Here is a 15,894-nt window from a genome sequence, read left to right as displayed (position 1 = left end):
AGCACCGCAGCCTCACAGCTCCAGCGACCCGGGTTCAATTCTGGGTACTGCCTGTGTGGAGTTTGCAAGTTCTCCCTGTGTCTGCGTGGGTTTCCTCCGGGTGCTCCGGTTTCCTCCCACAGCCAGAGACTTGCAGGTTGATAGGTAAACTGGCTGTTGTAAATTGTCCTAGTGTAGGTAGGTGGTAGAGGAATGGTGGGGATGTGGTAGGAATATGGGATTAATGTTGGATTAGTATAAATGGGTGGTTGATGGTCGGCATAGTCTTGGTGGGCCGAAGGGCCTGTTTCGGTGCTGTATCTTTAAATAAAATATAAATAAATAATAAAAACCCTGGTAAGAAACAGGCCAACTGGTCCATAGTGCTGTTTAAGCTCCACTCAAGCCTCCTCCCGCATTACTTCATCTCCCTCTTTCAGCATATCCTTCTATTTCTTTCTGCCTTATGTGTTTATCCAGCTTCCCTTTAAAATCCATCGTTACTATTCACCTCAACCACTCCCTGTTGTAGTGAGTTCCACATTCTCACCACTCTCTGGGTAAAGAAGTTTCTGCTGAATTCTCTATTGGATTATATTTATGACCCCTAGTTTTGGTCTCACCCACAAGTGGAAACACCTTCCCTATCAAACCCCTTCACAATTTAATAACCTCTCTCAGGTCACCCCTCATCCTTCTCTTTTCTAGAGAAAGGAGCCCCAACCTGTTCAACCTTTCCTGATAATTATAACCTCTCAGTTCTGGTGTCATTCCTGTAAATCCATTTTGCACTTTCTCTAGTGTCTCTCTATCCTTTTCATAAAAGGAGACCAGAACTGTGCACAAAACTCCAGGTGTGGTCTAACCAAGGTTCAATGCAAGTTTAACACAACTCCACTGCTCCTTTTTCCATTCACTGACATTTCTGCTGGAACTGGGGGAGGGGAGCTTCACTCACTTCCCTCCTCCTGTGCAAAAACCAGACAGATCCAGCAGGATGACATCATCCATCAGAATTCCCACCAGTACCACCTCATTCCCCTCAACCACCGTGCGGCCAATAAGATTCATTGACAACCTTCATCACAAGGGTCTCCACCCCCCACCCCATGAGACACGCGGAGGGGAGGGGTGGGTGAGATTCGTCGTGGATAAGAACATAAAATAAGTGATTGTGAGCGAGCCACCCGTTCTACATTCCGTTTGATCTTCCTGTCCCACAGCCTGTTTTCTCATCAATGTTTTTATAACTCATAAACAAAACTGTTAAAAGAATTTTTTTTTAGTGCCCCTATCTTTGATATCACAGCAGACTCCAGGAGATTGAACTTTTACTCCTGGAGACTCCAGGGCATCCCGGGCAGACAATGAAATACAGCTCAGGTTGATCTTCCTCGACCTACCATTTTTGAACCCCGGGTTAATGGCTTCATTTAGATCGTGCCGTCTGGAATTTCACATCAAACAGTGTGCTAGAGTAATGCACAGGAGGATTCGAACCCTCCGTACATTCAATGTGTCTGCTCCATCTTGACGATATCAGTAAAGACATAGTCTACAACAACATTACCATCTGATGGTGGGTGGTCAATACTGCACATTCCCATGGCCGGTTGGAGTGACAAAAGGAAAATTACTGGGAAAAACTGCTGCTCAATTACTAGATAGAGGCCTTAGTTGACATTGTTTCAGTTAGTTTTTGGTTAGAAAACCCTTCTGGTTTGGGGGAATGATGGTTTGTATTGCTGGGCCCATCCTGTAGCCATTACTCCTGTACACAGTGAACAAAGTGGAGATTGGGATCGATGTTTGAATGTTTATATGGCAGGACAGTCACTTTATTAATCAGGATCCTCATGCCCATCCCATCAGCCAATTAGGCGGAGTCACAGGGAGTGAAATTGGTCCAAGTCAGTAGCGAATCAGCAAATTCTCTGTGATCTCATTTTGCTGTATTTCCACTGAATAATTTCATCTTGATAGTGTCTGATATGCCAGGCTGCTTCGCTGCATCACTCAATTCATATGATAAAAGCAAAATACTGCAGATGCTGGAAATCTGATATAAAAACAAGAAATGCTGGAAATACCCAGCAGGTCTGGCAGCATCTGTGGAGATCAGCAGGCCAGAGCTGTAGCTTGGATGAATATTCTGCAGTTTCATTCAATTACCGCTGAAGATTATTTGTACAAATCTCAGGAGATTCAGTGGGTGACTGTGAGCGTAAGAAATAGGAACAGGAGAGCACCCATATGGCCCCTTGAGCCTGCTGGGCCATTCTATAAGATCATGGCTAGTTTTATAGACTCATAGAGTCATTGAAGCATAAAGACACAGCAGGAGGCCATTCAGCATTCAGCCCATCGGGTCCATGCTGCCTCTCTGTACAGCAGTTCAGTCAGTCTCATTCCCCTTCTTCACCCCCTGCCAATTTATTTTCTTGAAGTGCCCATCCAATTTCCTTTTGAAATCATTCATTACCTCTGTGTCCACCACACTCGTAGGCGGCGAATTCCAGGTCACTCGCTGCGTAAAAGAGTTTTCCCTCACATTCCTCCTGCATCACTTGCCCAAAACTTTAAATCTGAGTCCCCTAGTCCTTGTACCATCAGCTAATGGGAACAGCTTTTTGTCTACCTTATCTAAACCTGTCAGTCTTCTACCTCAACTCCCCTATCCTCATATCCCTGATTCCCTCAGTGTCTAAAAATCTATCAATCTTTGACTTTAGTATTCTCAACAACTGAGCATCCACAACCCTCTGGGGTGGAGAATTCCAAAGATTCACAACCCTCTGAGAGAATAAATTTCTCCTCATCTCAGTCCTACATGCTGACCCCTTATCCTGAGACTGTGACCCTAGTTCCAGGCTTTCCAGACAGGCGAAACAGCCTCTTAGCATCTACCCTGTCAAGCCTCTAAGAATTTTATATGTTTCAGTGAGGTTGGTGAGATTTTATATGGTCTAGGGAAGGAGCTGGCTGATGGGCTGAATGGCCTTTCTTATTGCTGTGTATTGTAAGGAGAATGAACGGGGGTTATGGTTATGGTAGAAGTACGATCACCCTAAGGCATTCTTAGTTGGGTTCAATAGTATCGTGGTTATATTACTCGTAATCCAGAGGCCTAGACAATTAAGCAAGTAAAACACAAGCTGAAATCCCACTACTCACTTTGAAAAATCTTCAGTTTTAAAACATCTGGAAATACAAAGCTGGTCTCAATAAAAGTGAATATGAAGCTGTCAGATTATTCTTAAAAGCATCGGCCTCATTGATGTCCTTCAGGGAAGGAAGTCTGCCGTCCTTACCCAGTCTCGGTCCACATATGACTCCAGTTCCACAACAACATGGTTGACTCTTAGGTGGCCTAGTGAGCCTCTCAGGTATATCAAACCTCGACATCAGTGGTTCAAGAAGAAGGCCCACCATTAACCTCTCAGGGTTACCATGGAGAGGCGATAAATGACACACATCACCATAAATGAATTAAAAAACAGATTGAACAATTCCACAAACCGATGTATCCTTTTCACATAGGAACAGGAGGAGGCCATTCAGCCCCTCAAGCCTGTTCTTCCATTCAATGAGATCATGGCTGACCTATGACCTAAAGAAATATATCTGCCTTTGCCCCATATCCGTTAACACCTCTGGATAACAAACATCTATCAATCTCAGATTTAAAATTAGCAATTGATCAAGCATCAAATGCCATTTGTTGAAGAGAGTTCCAACTTTTACTGCCCTTTGTGTGTAGAAATGTTTCCTAATTTCAGTCTTGAACATTCTGGCTTGTTTAGACTGTTAGATTTTAAACTCTGCCCGCTGGTCCTAGACTCCCTAACCAGCAGAAATAGTTTCGCTCTCTATCTACCCGATCTGTTCCCCTTAACGCTGGAAAACTTGGATCAAATGACCCCTTAACCTTCGAAATTCCACAGAATACAACCCTAGTTTGTGTAATCTCTCCTTGTAATTTAGTCCTTGGAATCCAGGCAAGTAACATTCTTGCCACACAAGTGCCAGACATCTCCAGCAAGAGGGAATCTAACTATCTCTCCTTGACATTCAATGGCATTACCATCACTGAATCCTCCACCATCAACATCCTGGGGGGTCACCATTGACCAGAAACTTAACTGGACCAGCCACATAAATACCATGGCTACAAGAACAGGTCAGTGGCTGGGAATTCTGAGTTGAGAAACTCACCTCCCGACTCCCCAATGTCGGTCCACCATCTACGAGGCACAAGTCAGGAGTGTGATGGAATACTCTCCACTTGCCTGGAAGGGTGCAGCTCCAACAACACTCAAGAAGCTCAACACCATCCAGGACAAAGCAGCCTGCTTGATTGGCACCCCATCCATAAACATTCACTCCCTCCACCACCGACGCAAAGTGGCAGCAGTGTGTACCATCTACAAGATGCACTGCAGCAACGCACCAAGGCTCCTTAGACAGCACCTTCTAAACCCACGACATCTACCACCTAGAAGGACAAAGGCAGCGAATGCATGGGAACACCATCATCTGCAATTTCCCCTCCAAGTCACACACCATCCTGACTTGGAACTATATCGCCGTTCCTTCACTGTCGCTGGGTCAAAATCCTGAAACTTCCTTCCTAACAGCACTGTGGATGTACCCGCACCAGGTGAACTGCAGCGGTTCAAGAAGATGGCTCACCACCACCTTCTCAATGGCAATTAGGGATGGGCAATAAATTCTGGCCTAGCCAGCGATGCCCACATCCTAAGAACAAGTTAAAAAAAGAATTCTAGTAAATCTACACTGCACTCCCTCCAAGGTCAATATATCCTTCCTAAAGTGTGGTGCCCAGAGCTGCTCACAGTAACTCCAGGTGTGGACTGATCAAGGCTTTGTATAATTGAAGCATGACTTCTACCCCCTTGTATTCTCGTCCTCTAAAGATAAAGGCCAGCATTCCATTAGCCTTTTACATTATTTTCTGTCCCTGTTCATGACATTTAAATTATCGATGTACCTGGACCACCAAATCTCTTTGGATTGCCAGTTTCTCGCTTTTCACCATTTAGAAAGTCTCCTATTCTGTCCTTTTTAGGTCCAAAGTGGATGATCTCACAATTACTACATTGAAATCCATTTGCTACAGTTTTGCCCATTCACTTAATCTATCATTGTCTCTGTAATTTTCTGCTTCCATCTACATGGTTTACAGTGCTGCATATCTGTGTGTCTTTGGCAAACCTGGCGATATGACTTTCGATCCCATGGGCAGCACAGTGGCGCAGTGGTTAGCACCGCAGCCTCACAGCTCCAGCAACCCGGGTTCAATTCTGGGTACTGCCTGTGCGGAGTTTGCACGTTCTCCCTGTGACTGTGTGGGTTTTCGCCGGGTGCTCCGGTTTCCTCCCACAGTCAAAAGACTTGCAGGTTGCTAGGTAAATTGGCCATTATAAATTGCCCCTAGTATAGGAAGGTGGGGATGGGTAGGAATATGGGATTAATGTAGGATTAGTATAAATGGGTTGTTGATGGTCGGCACAGACTCAGTGGGCCGAAGGGCCTCTTTCAGTGCTGTATCTCTAAATAAATAAATAAGTTGTTGATAATTGAGTATTGCTGAAAATAGAGACACGTTGTTGAAGCTTTTTGTCTTGCACTCATCAGGACAATCTACAAGAATAACCAATGTAAGGGAAAACAACAATTATACTCCATGAGAAGAGAGTGCTGATTGGTTGGAAAATGAGTAATGTGATATATGAATTTCAATGCCAGTGTGATGCTCGGTATTATAGGCCGTACATCCCAAAGACTGGCGGATCGTATCAAACAACATGTCCCTTCTGCTGTTCGCATCGGGCAAGGTACGGGCTGTACCCAACCAGCCCATGCTTGCAAAACTCAAAACACAGTGTCCAATATTAGATGTGATTCCGCGATTGGGCAACATTTGCTAAATAATCCGCAGTGTGCTAAGAATTACGCTGTCGACCAATTTAAGATTGTCAGTAGGGCTCGCAGTGTGGTGTATTTGTGCTTACTGGAAGCTACATATATTAATACACAAGGCCCTGCTCTTTGCACACAGAAGGTTATATATAAACATTGCATCTGTTTCAGCTGAACAAAATAAGTGACAGCCATTTGCTGGTTCATTCCTCAGGGCAATGCCTTGAGCAGAGTCAAGCTGCCTGGTTTAAATTTCAAACAAAGCTCGGCAGTTAACTGTCAGTCACTGTAAACTGGTGCATTCTCCTTGGCAATGCTTCTACCAATCAGTGTTGACTTGCCAACCAATCAGCACTCTCTTCTCATGCATTATAAGTTGGTGTTTTCCCTTACATTGGTTATTCTTAAATAATGTCCTGATGAGTGCAAGATGAACAGCTTCGACATGTCTCTATTTTCAGCAGTACTAAGTTCTGTGTTACCAAAGGACTGTTTGTTGATAAATGTGGTGAATAGTTGATGCCCCAACACAGATCCTTGTAGGACCCCATGGGCAGAATATTACTGTCCCTGGAGCAATGGGCTGGGAGGCGAGGGAGCCAGGGAAGTAGCAGAGAGCCGCTTCGGAATTGCCCCCTGACTCAGTCCTACCGCCTGTGAAGTTTTCCAGCGGCAGGAGCAGTTATGGCTGAGCTTTCCTCCGAATGGAGGTGGGCAGTCAATTTGAGTAATTAAAAGCCCAATTAAGGGCAATTTTCCCAGGCCGTGGCATTTTGCCAGTAATGGAGCAGCCCCCCGCTGCGTTGGAGGAGGCCGCCCTGTGACCTCCCGGAGGGTCATCAAAGCTGGAGGCTCCATGGCCCAGGGAGGGGACCGCCAGTAACAAAGGCTATCCCCACGGCCCCAGCACTATCGCTGGAGGGATTTCCTCTCTATTTGCTGGGGCTTGCTCCATCAAAAAAATAAAGTTATGCTCACCCCTCCAAGGGCACCTTCATTTTGTGGTTCCTGCAAATTCTCCTCGCTGCCTCAGCAGCAGTCATCTTTCTCGGTGGCTCTGCCAATGCTCCAGAGCTGCCAGCTCTCTGATTGGACTGGCAGTGTAGAAGGCCCGCCCACCATCCTTAATAGGCCACCTCCCCCACCTCGCACCTTTGCAAACCTCCCACAGGGAAACCACCCTGACGATGGGATCTCCACCATTTAAAAAAATTTCACTCACTAGTCACATCCTGCCAATTTGAATACCTGCCCATTATTCCCACTCTCTGCCTCCTGTTACTCAGCTAATTCCCTCATCTGGTCAATAATTTCCCCCAACTTCGTGGTACAGTTTGGAAGATTGTGACAGGGAGGGTCATGGGCTCCATACTGACTTAACTTTGATCAGTAATTATGTGCAATGATTGAGATCATTGCATTAATTACACCTAAAATACCTCCAATACAGTTCATGCTGTGCTGTGCAACTTAAATATAGAATTTCTTACAAACCCCCAAGGTTAAATACAGGTACAGCACATGGTTTTATGGCCTTTCCAGATCCTTTTCATGAAGAATCTATCACACAAAACCTGGGCTTTATACTGAAACAGCATTAGTTCCTTTGGGGATTGAAAACAATCCCACTGCAAGACCAAACCGCATCTACTATTGCTCACTCCTTGGTGCCACTCCGTGATTGCTAATGGCAATTTCAACAAAATATCTGCAGGGATGGTGAGGAGAGTGATTTGCTTTGGGAGACAATGATAAGGAGGATCATCGACATCGAGGATAGTGCAGGAAGGTGGAGTTGAGGTACAAGATGAGTGAAGACCTTGTCGAATGATGAAAGGCCTAATGGCTTACTCCAGCTTTTGTTCTTTTTGTATGTTTCACACTGACAACTTTAATCAGTCGTTAGATATGCAAGGACCCATTGAGATTGTTGTATTAAGCATTTATAAAGAAACAAATGCTTGACTTATATTTGTTGATAAGAACATAAGAAATAGGAGCAGGAGTCGGCCATTTGGCCCATTGAGCCTGCTCCACCATTCAGTAAGATCATGGCTCATCTGATCAGCTGCAACTTCACTTGCTTGTCAGTTCCCCATAATCCTTGACTCCCCTATAGTTCAAAAATCTGTATCCCAGTCTTGAATATAATCAATGACCCAGCCTCCACAGCTTTCTGGTAGAGAATTTCAAAGATTCATGACCCCTGAGAGAAGAAATTCCTTCTCATCTCCGTCTTAAATGGGAAACCCCTTATTCTGAAACAATTCCCCCTAGTTTGCGATTACCCCATGAGGGGAAACATCCACTCAGCATCCACCCTGTCAAGCCCCCTCAGAATGTTATATGTTTCAATAAAATCACCTCTCATTCTGCTAAACTCCAATGAGTATAAGCCCAACCTACTCAACCTTTCCTCGTAAGACAATCCATTCATCCCTAGAATCAGACTAGTGAACCTTCTCTGAACTGCTTCCGGTGCAAGTATATCTATCCCTCCTTAAATAAGGTGAACAAAACTGTACACAGTACTCTAGGTGTGGTCACATCAATGCCTTGTACAGTTGTAGCAAGACTTCTCTACTTGTGTACACTATCCCACTTGCAACAAAGGCCAACATTCCATTTGTCTTCCTAATTATTTGCTCTACCTGCATGCTAACATTTTGTGTTTCATGTACGAGGACACCAAGATCTCTCTGTAATGCAGCATTAGTCTCTCTTTTGATTTAAATAATGTTTTGATTTTCTATTCTTCCTACCAAATTGGATAACCTCACATTTTCCCACATTATACTCCATATGCCAAATTTTTGCCCACTCACTTAACCTATCTCTATCCCTTTGCAGACTCTTCGGGTTGAATTTTTGGGCCCTGCCAAGCTCAGGAGTGGAGGCGGACGGGGCCAGAAAATTACAAGGCTGGCCAGCTTGCCAGTTCCTGATCCCGTTCTCGGTAACGGCCATTTTGGCCAACACGGGTTCAGGGCCCAGCAACCCTGCCCACACCCACGCGGCGGGCTGGCAATGAGGCTCATTAAGAGACTTGTTAAGTGTAATAAATGGAGGCTGACTGGGATTTTCCAGTCAGGCTCCAGTTTCCCAGTGCGTCGCAGGGCAGTTTAACTGCCTGGAGGTTGAAACCAGTGCCAGAACAGGATGCCAGTGCTCCAGGCAGGCCTACAGGTCCTCTCTGCCTGCCTGGGTGGGGGGTGCAGCTGAAGGCCACCCTGTAGAGGGGTTCCCCCCTATCCACCCCACCATTTTTAATAAAGTGTCTGAGAGGGATAATCTAGAACTGGGGTCACTGTTTAAAAATAAGGGGCCACCCATTTAAGACAGAGATGAGGAGAATTTTTTCTCTCAGAGGGTCCTGAGTCTTTGGAACTCTCTTCCTCAAAAGGTGGTGGAAGCAGCTTCTTTGAATATTTTTACTGCAGAGGTAGATAGATCCTTGATAGGCATGGGGGTGAAAGGTTATCGGGGGTAGGCGGGAATGTGGAGTTGAGGTTACAATCAGATCAGCCATGACCTTGTTGAATGGCGGAGCAGGCTCAAGGGGCTGAGTGGCCTACTCCTGCTCCTAATTCATATGTTGTATGTTCGTTTGTTCATGTTGAAGCACCCTCTCAGTTACTTACCTTTTACTGCAGCTGGGCACTCCTTGAAGCTGGAAGGCCTCTGACTGGCTCTCCAGCTTCAAGAGCCCATCTGCTGCTCTTAACTGGACAGGGGACCTTTTTCTATGCCAATTAAGGGGGCGCCCTGGTCACATTTCCAGGTCAGTGACTGTTTTCCACTGCACCACCCACCCACCCCCACCACCCCGACATGGGCAGGTTCAGGACCCTGTAAATGAGCAGGCTCCTGTTTCCCGCCCCCAAGTTGAAAACTCAAGTTGTGTCCTCTGAACAACTTGCTTTCCCACCTCTCTTTGTATCAGCAGCAAATTTGGCTACAATACACACAGTCCTTTCATCCAAGTCATTAATATAGATCTTAAATAGTTGAGGCCCCATCCCTGTGGCACTCCACTAGTTACAGTTTGCCAACATGAAAATGCCCCATTTATCCCAACACTCTATTTCCTGTTGGCAAGCCAATCCTCTGTCCATCCTAGTATATTACCCCCAACACCATGAGCTCGTATCTTGTGTAGTAGCCTTTTATGTGGCACCTTATCGAATGCCTTTTGGAAATCCAAGTACACCACATCATCTGGTTCCCCTTATCCACCCTACTTGTTACACCCTCAAGGAACTCTAATAAATTTGTCAAACACGATTCCCCTTTGATAAAACCATGTTGACTTTGCCCCTCTAACTGTTCCTTGAATCTCAGATTTGTTACTCAAGACACAGGCAGTAAACCCCTTCCTAATAATTCATGATACACTCTTGACCAATCCAAACCAAATGGTAATCCATATTTTGAAGAAAATAATACCTTGCATCCCCAGTAAGTTGGTGTGCATCAGGATGAAGCCTGCTCCCGATTTACAAATAGAAATAACAAGAAATGAACAGAAGGAGTTTGTGTTCAGTGAAACATTTGTACAGGAGAGAGAGGGTTAGAGAATATACTGGGGAAACTTGTGAAACTATCAGTTTGTTAGACTGCCCTCTGTCACAAGGTATTATATGAACAAGCAAGGTGACATCAGTCTCATTTATTTTATTCGTTCCTGGGAAGTGGGCGTCACTGGTTAGGCCAGCATTTATTGCCCATCCATAATTGCCTTTGAGAAGGTGGTGGTGAGCTGCCTTCTTGAACTGCTGCAGTCCATGTGGGGTAGGTACATCCCAGTGCTGTTAGGAAGGGAGTTCCAGGATTTTGACCCAGCGACAGTGAAGGAACGGCAATATAGTTCCAAGTCAGGATGGTGTGTGACTTGGAGGGGAACTTGCAGGTGGTGGTGTTCCCATGTATCTGCTGCCCTTGTCCTTCTAAGTGGTAGAGGTCATGGGTTTGGAAGGCACTGTCAAAGGAACCTTGGTGCGTTGCTGCAGTGCATCTTGTAGATGGTACACACTGCTGCACTCTGCTGGAGGGAGTGAATGTTTCTGGATGGGGTGCCAATCAAGCGGGCTGCTTTGTCCTGGATAGTGTCGAGCTTCTTGAGTGTTGTTGGAGCTGCACCCATCCAGACAAGTGGAGAGTATTCCATCACACTCCTGACTTATGGCTTGCAGATGGTGGACAGGCTTTGGGGAGTCAGGAGGTGAGTTACTCACTGCAGGATTCCCAGCTTCTGACCTGCTATTGTAGCTACAGCATTTATGTTCAGTTCCTGGTCAATGGTGACCCGCAGGATGTTGATAGTGGGGGATTCAGTGATGGTAATGCCATTGAATGTCAAGGGGAGATGGTTAGATTCTCTATTGTTTGAGATGGTCATTGCCTGGCACTTATACGGCGCGAATGTTACTTGTCACTTATCAGCCCAAGCCTGGATGTTGTCCAAGTCTTGCTGCATATAGATACAGACTGCTTCTGCTGTGAGCACTGAGTGTAAAATTCAGAAAGATCTGTTAATTAGACCCCTGATTGATGTTGTCAATCAGGAGGATCCTTAGAACCATAGAAAAGTTACAGTACAGAAAGAGACCATTCAGCCCATCGTGTCTGCACCGGCTGAAAGAAACTAGCTGCCCCATCTATTCCCACCTTGCAACACCTGGTCCATAGCCTTGCAGGTTACAGCATTTCAGGTGCAGGTCCAGGTACCTCTTAAATGAGTTGAGGGTTTCTGCCTCCACCACTGTTCCTGGCAATGATTTCTGGACACCCACCATTCTCTGGGTGAAAAAGCTTTTCCTCCTGTCCCCTCTAATCCTTCTACCAATCACCTTAAATCTGTGCCCCCCTGGTAATTGACCTCTCCGCCAGGGGAAACAGGTCTTTCCTATCTAGGCCCATTGTGATTTTGTACACCTGAATTAAGTCACCCCTCAGCCTCCTCTGTTCTAAGAAAAACAACCCTAGCCGATCCGATCTTTCCTCATAGCTGCAACTTTCAAGTGCTTGCAACATTCTTGTAAATCTTTCTTTTCGTTGAGTTGTGTAACAGTTTGGTTGGCAGAGGGATAGGGTATAAATCAAAACAGATTGTATTGTTACCGTTTAAGGCTTTGATCAGACCCCAGCTGGAGTCTGGTGTGCAGCTCTAATCACCTAATCATAGGAAACATATTATCACATTCAGGAGGTTTGATGGCCCAGACATTGAAAATGAATATAAAGGTCAGGAATGTACAATCATGAGGAGATGTTAAAGATGTTCAGCTTGCTGACTTTACACAGGTGGAGACTTTGAGGTGACATCAACTCGGTTTTCAAGATTATGGGCGAGTTTACACAGTTAATCCAGGAGAATATCTGCCTGGGGAAAAAACCTAAACACCACCGCAACACAAAGTCAACATTGGGGAGTTAGGAACAAGATGTGAAGGGTGTGGGTACTGTTATTTACCTAAAGGGGTAGAGCATTATAGAACAAGGTACTAGTGCGGGTTAGTGAAGCAGACAATATAGATCTATCAACAATAACAACAACAACTTGTATTTATATAGCACCTTTAAGGTAATAAAATGTCCCAAGGCACACAGGTGCTTTTTAAAGCAGAATTTGACACCCTGCCACGTAAGGCGATATTAGGGTAAATGGACAAATACTTGGTCAGAAAGGTAGCTTTTAAGGAGCATCTTAAAGGAGAGAGAGGTAGAGAGTCGGAGAAGTTTAGGGAGGAAATTCCAGAACGGCCACCAATGGTGAAGCAATTAAAATTAGGAATTTGCTGGAGGCCAGAATTAGATGAGCGCAGATATCTCGGAGGGTCGTGAGGCTGCAAACAACGTATTCAGGAGTGAGAAGGGAATGAAGGAAATGATGAAAGGACAGATAGGTGTGGGTTAAATTGTTGGTATCATGACCTTTTCCTAAAACTGATCTTCCAATTGCTTCCATATAAAAAAGACAAAAAATACTAATTTATTGTTTACAAATAGGTGAGTAAAGTGGGTTTCAGATTCTCCTCCAGTTCCTATGAGTTTTTTTTTAATGTTTTGTTCTTGACGCCCTCCCAGTTTCAAGTGTAATCCTTCATCTAGCGATGGCAAAGTGACCTAGACTGAAGACCTCGTCATAACTTACTGGCCCACAGCAATTTATAAGCTCAAGTGTTTTTTTTAGCTTTAACCACTCCTAATTCTAAAATGGAATTGCAACCCTTTGCCCATGTGTAATTGTCTACCTAGTGATCTGATCTCAGGCAACCCTGGGACTTGAACCAATGACCGTATAAGCTGTGTTTTTTTACTAGAATGATTTTTCTGAAAAATGTTACAGAAATTAGTTCCTAGCCCATGCAACTAATGTTCTGTTAAAAATTCGTCTTTCTTCAGATGCATGGAATGGGTCATCCAGAAGGTCCTCAGTACGATTCAGGACCTCAACACCCATTGATCAGTCGGTCAGGAATAATGCCTCCTAGTCACATGTCTGCCATTAGCCATTCACAACTGAATGCTCAGGCCAGCCTGAACGTGGGTAAAGGCGTTCTGACACATGGCTCTCCCTCGCCCCCTGGAAGCAAGTCTGCCACCCCCTCGCCCTCAAGCTCAGCGCATGAAGAGGAGGCCGATCACCTGTCCAAGGTACAACTAAATATTTGCTTCTACCTGCCTCACATTAGTTCCTTTGTTCTGTAGCCACTGTGGATAATTGTCCTACACAGAGCCTACCATCACAGCTTTGAGGATGTGTCCAGAACATGTCCAAGGTAGACTGTCAAAGGTAGACTGGAACTCAGTAATCTTGTTCAGTCATTTTTGAGTCCTTGATAAACAGTGAAAGCATAAAATGTAAATTTCTTAATGATAATAAACTATAAAGATGCATTAAATACTCAGAATACAATAGGGACTAAATTCCTTAAATAGAACAGGAGAGGCTAAAATCGTACAGCAGGTTGATCAGCATCTGGAAGAGGAAGGCTGTTAATGTTTTTGTGTGAATTTTATGTTCATTAAGATGACAGAAATTAATGTCAAAGATTGGAACAGTTTCCATTTTGAGCACTTGGCTCCCAGGCTCGCTAATAGGATGGTTAGGTCCAGGGTAAGTCTCCCTCTGCTCTGAGCCAACCTGAGAGGATTATCATCGCCCTAGACTTTCCATTGAAAATCAGTGCAGACTCACCTCTAATGCTGGTCTGACCTCAATCACACTGCTCTGGCCACTGCACACTCAACAGGAATTTGCTATGGATGGGAACTCTGGCAAGAACAGCAAAGAGGGAAGGGGATCAGTGAAGAGAGAGGGAACGGAGAAGGGAGAGGGAAGCTGGCCAGTTTGAATACCCTCTCTTCTGTCAGACAGTTAAAAAAAATTGTACTTTTTTGCTCCCAGTAATTGGTTATTTGCTGCCCTTCAAAGACAACCTATGAAAATAATTCATGCAAATGGCAAAGAGTAATTTTCAATAACATTCAATAAATGTCCCTTCCGTTTTAGAAAGAATATTTGTGTTTCCAAAGCACCAGAAAGTGTAGAAAGTAAAAATTTCCCCAGGACCCTGCTTCCACCCACTGCTGGACTATTAATATCACCCTCAACATTTCAATCTCCCTTCCCACCTTTCGTGTACTTGTGGTTTTCTTCCTCCTGTACAAATAGAGTCCAGGTAACGTCGTGTTTTACCAGAGCTGTTCACGGGTGTCAGCTTCCATAAATCCCAGCTTCTGCTGGTCTTTCTAGTTCTTCATTGTATGTTGTCAGGATGATAATGTTTTCATCTTCTGCACCAGTCATCCTGCATCCTCTCTGAGTAAGATAACTAGTTCAGTGTTGAGCCTACCTACAACAATAAATTATATCTATATAGCACCTTTAACATCATAAAACATCCCAAGGTGCTTCACAGGAGTGCTATCGGACAAAATTAGAGACTGAGCCACATTAGGAGATATTAGGACTGGACTTGGTCAAAGAGGTAGGTTTTATAGAGCATCTTAAAGGAGGAGAGAGAGGCGGAGAGGTTTAGGGAGAGAACTCCAGAGATTAGGGCCCAGGCCGCTGAAGGCACAGCCATCAGTTGAAACAGAGGGAGTTTCATGCAGTGGGTGCATTCCCATTAGGAACAGTAGTGAGACGGCCCCGTTCCCATTAGGAACAGTAGTGAGACGGCCCCGTTCCCATTAGGAACAGTAGTGAGACGGCCCCGTTCCCATTAGGAACAGTAGTGAGACGGCCCCGTTCCCATTAGGAACAGTAGTGAGACGGCCCCGTTCCCATTAGGAACGATAGTGAGACGGCCCCGTTCCCATTAGGAACGGTAGTGAGACGGCCCCGTTCCCATTAGGAACAGTAGTGAGACGGCCCCGTTCCCATTAGGAACAGTAGTGAGACGGCCCCGTTCCCATTAGGAACAGTAGTGAGACGGCCCCGTTCCCATTAGGAACAGTAGTGAGACGGCCCCGTTCCCATTAGGAACGGTAGTGAGACGGCCCCGTTCCCATTAGGAACGGTAGTGAGACGGCCCCGTTCCCATTAGGAACAGTAGTGAGACGGCCCCGTTCCCATTAGGAACAGTAGTGAGACGGCCCCGTTCCCATTAGGAACAGTAGTGAGACGGCCCCGTTCCCATTAGGAACAGTAGTGAGACGGCCCCGTTCCCATTAGGAACGATAGTGAGACGGCCCCGTTCCCATTAGGAACGATAGTGAGACGGCCCCGTTCCCATTAGGAACGGTAGTGAGACGGCCCCGTTCCCATTAGGAACAGTAGTGAGACGGCCCCGTTCCCATTAGGAACAGTAGTGAGACGGCCCCGTTCCCATTAGGAACAGTAGTGAGACGGCCCCGTTCCCATTAGGAACAGTAGTGAGACAGCCCCGTTCCCATTAGGAACGGTAGTGAGACGGCCCCGTTCCCATTAGGAACAGTAGTGAGACGGCCCCGTTCCCATTAGGA

General features: G+C 45.4%; 1 protein-coding gene across 7 annotated transcripts in view; it reads left to right on the top strand.

Annotated features, from left to right (window-relative positions):
- The window catches only part of tox2 (TOX high mobility group box family member 2), a 259,956-nt gene that overhangs the window by 194,147 nt on the left and 49,915 nt on the right, over positions 1-15,894 (top strand). For 6 of the 7 annotated variants that reach the window (XM_068048697.1, XM_068048696.1, XM_068048698.1 and 3 more), the window contains one exon: positions 13,327-13,578. The exons of the other annotated variant lie outside the window; for it this stretch is intronic. In XM_068048697.1, coding sequence (XP_067904798.1) covers positions 13,327-13,578 — 252 coding nt within the window. The remainder of the gene's footprint in view (positions 1-13,326; positions 13,579-15,894) is intronic. 7 annotated transcript variants of the gene reach the window in all.

The sequence above is a fragment of the Heterodontus francisci genome, chromosome 16, assembly GCF_036365525.1.
Source record: "Heterodontus francisci isolate sHetFra1 chromosome 16, sHetFra1.hap1, whole genome shotgun sequence".
NCBI classification, from domain to species: domain Eukaryota; kingdom Metazoa; phylum Chordata; class Chondrichthyes; order Heterodontiformes; family Heterodontidae; genus Heterodontus; species Heterodontus francisci.
Note: the sequence above shows the minus strand (reverse complement) of the source record. Positions and strands in the feature narration are given on the sequence as shown.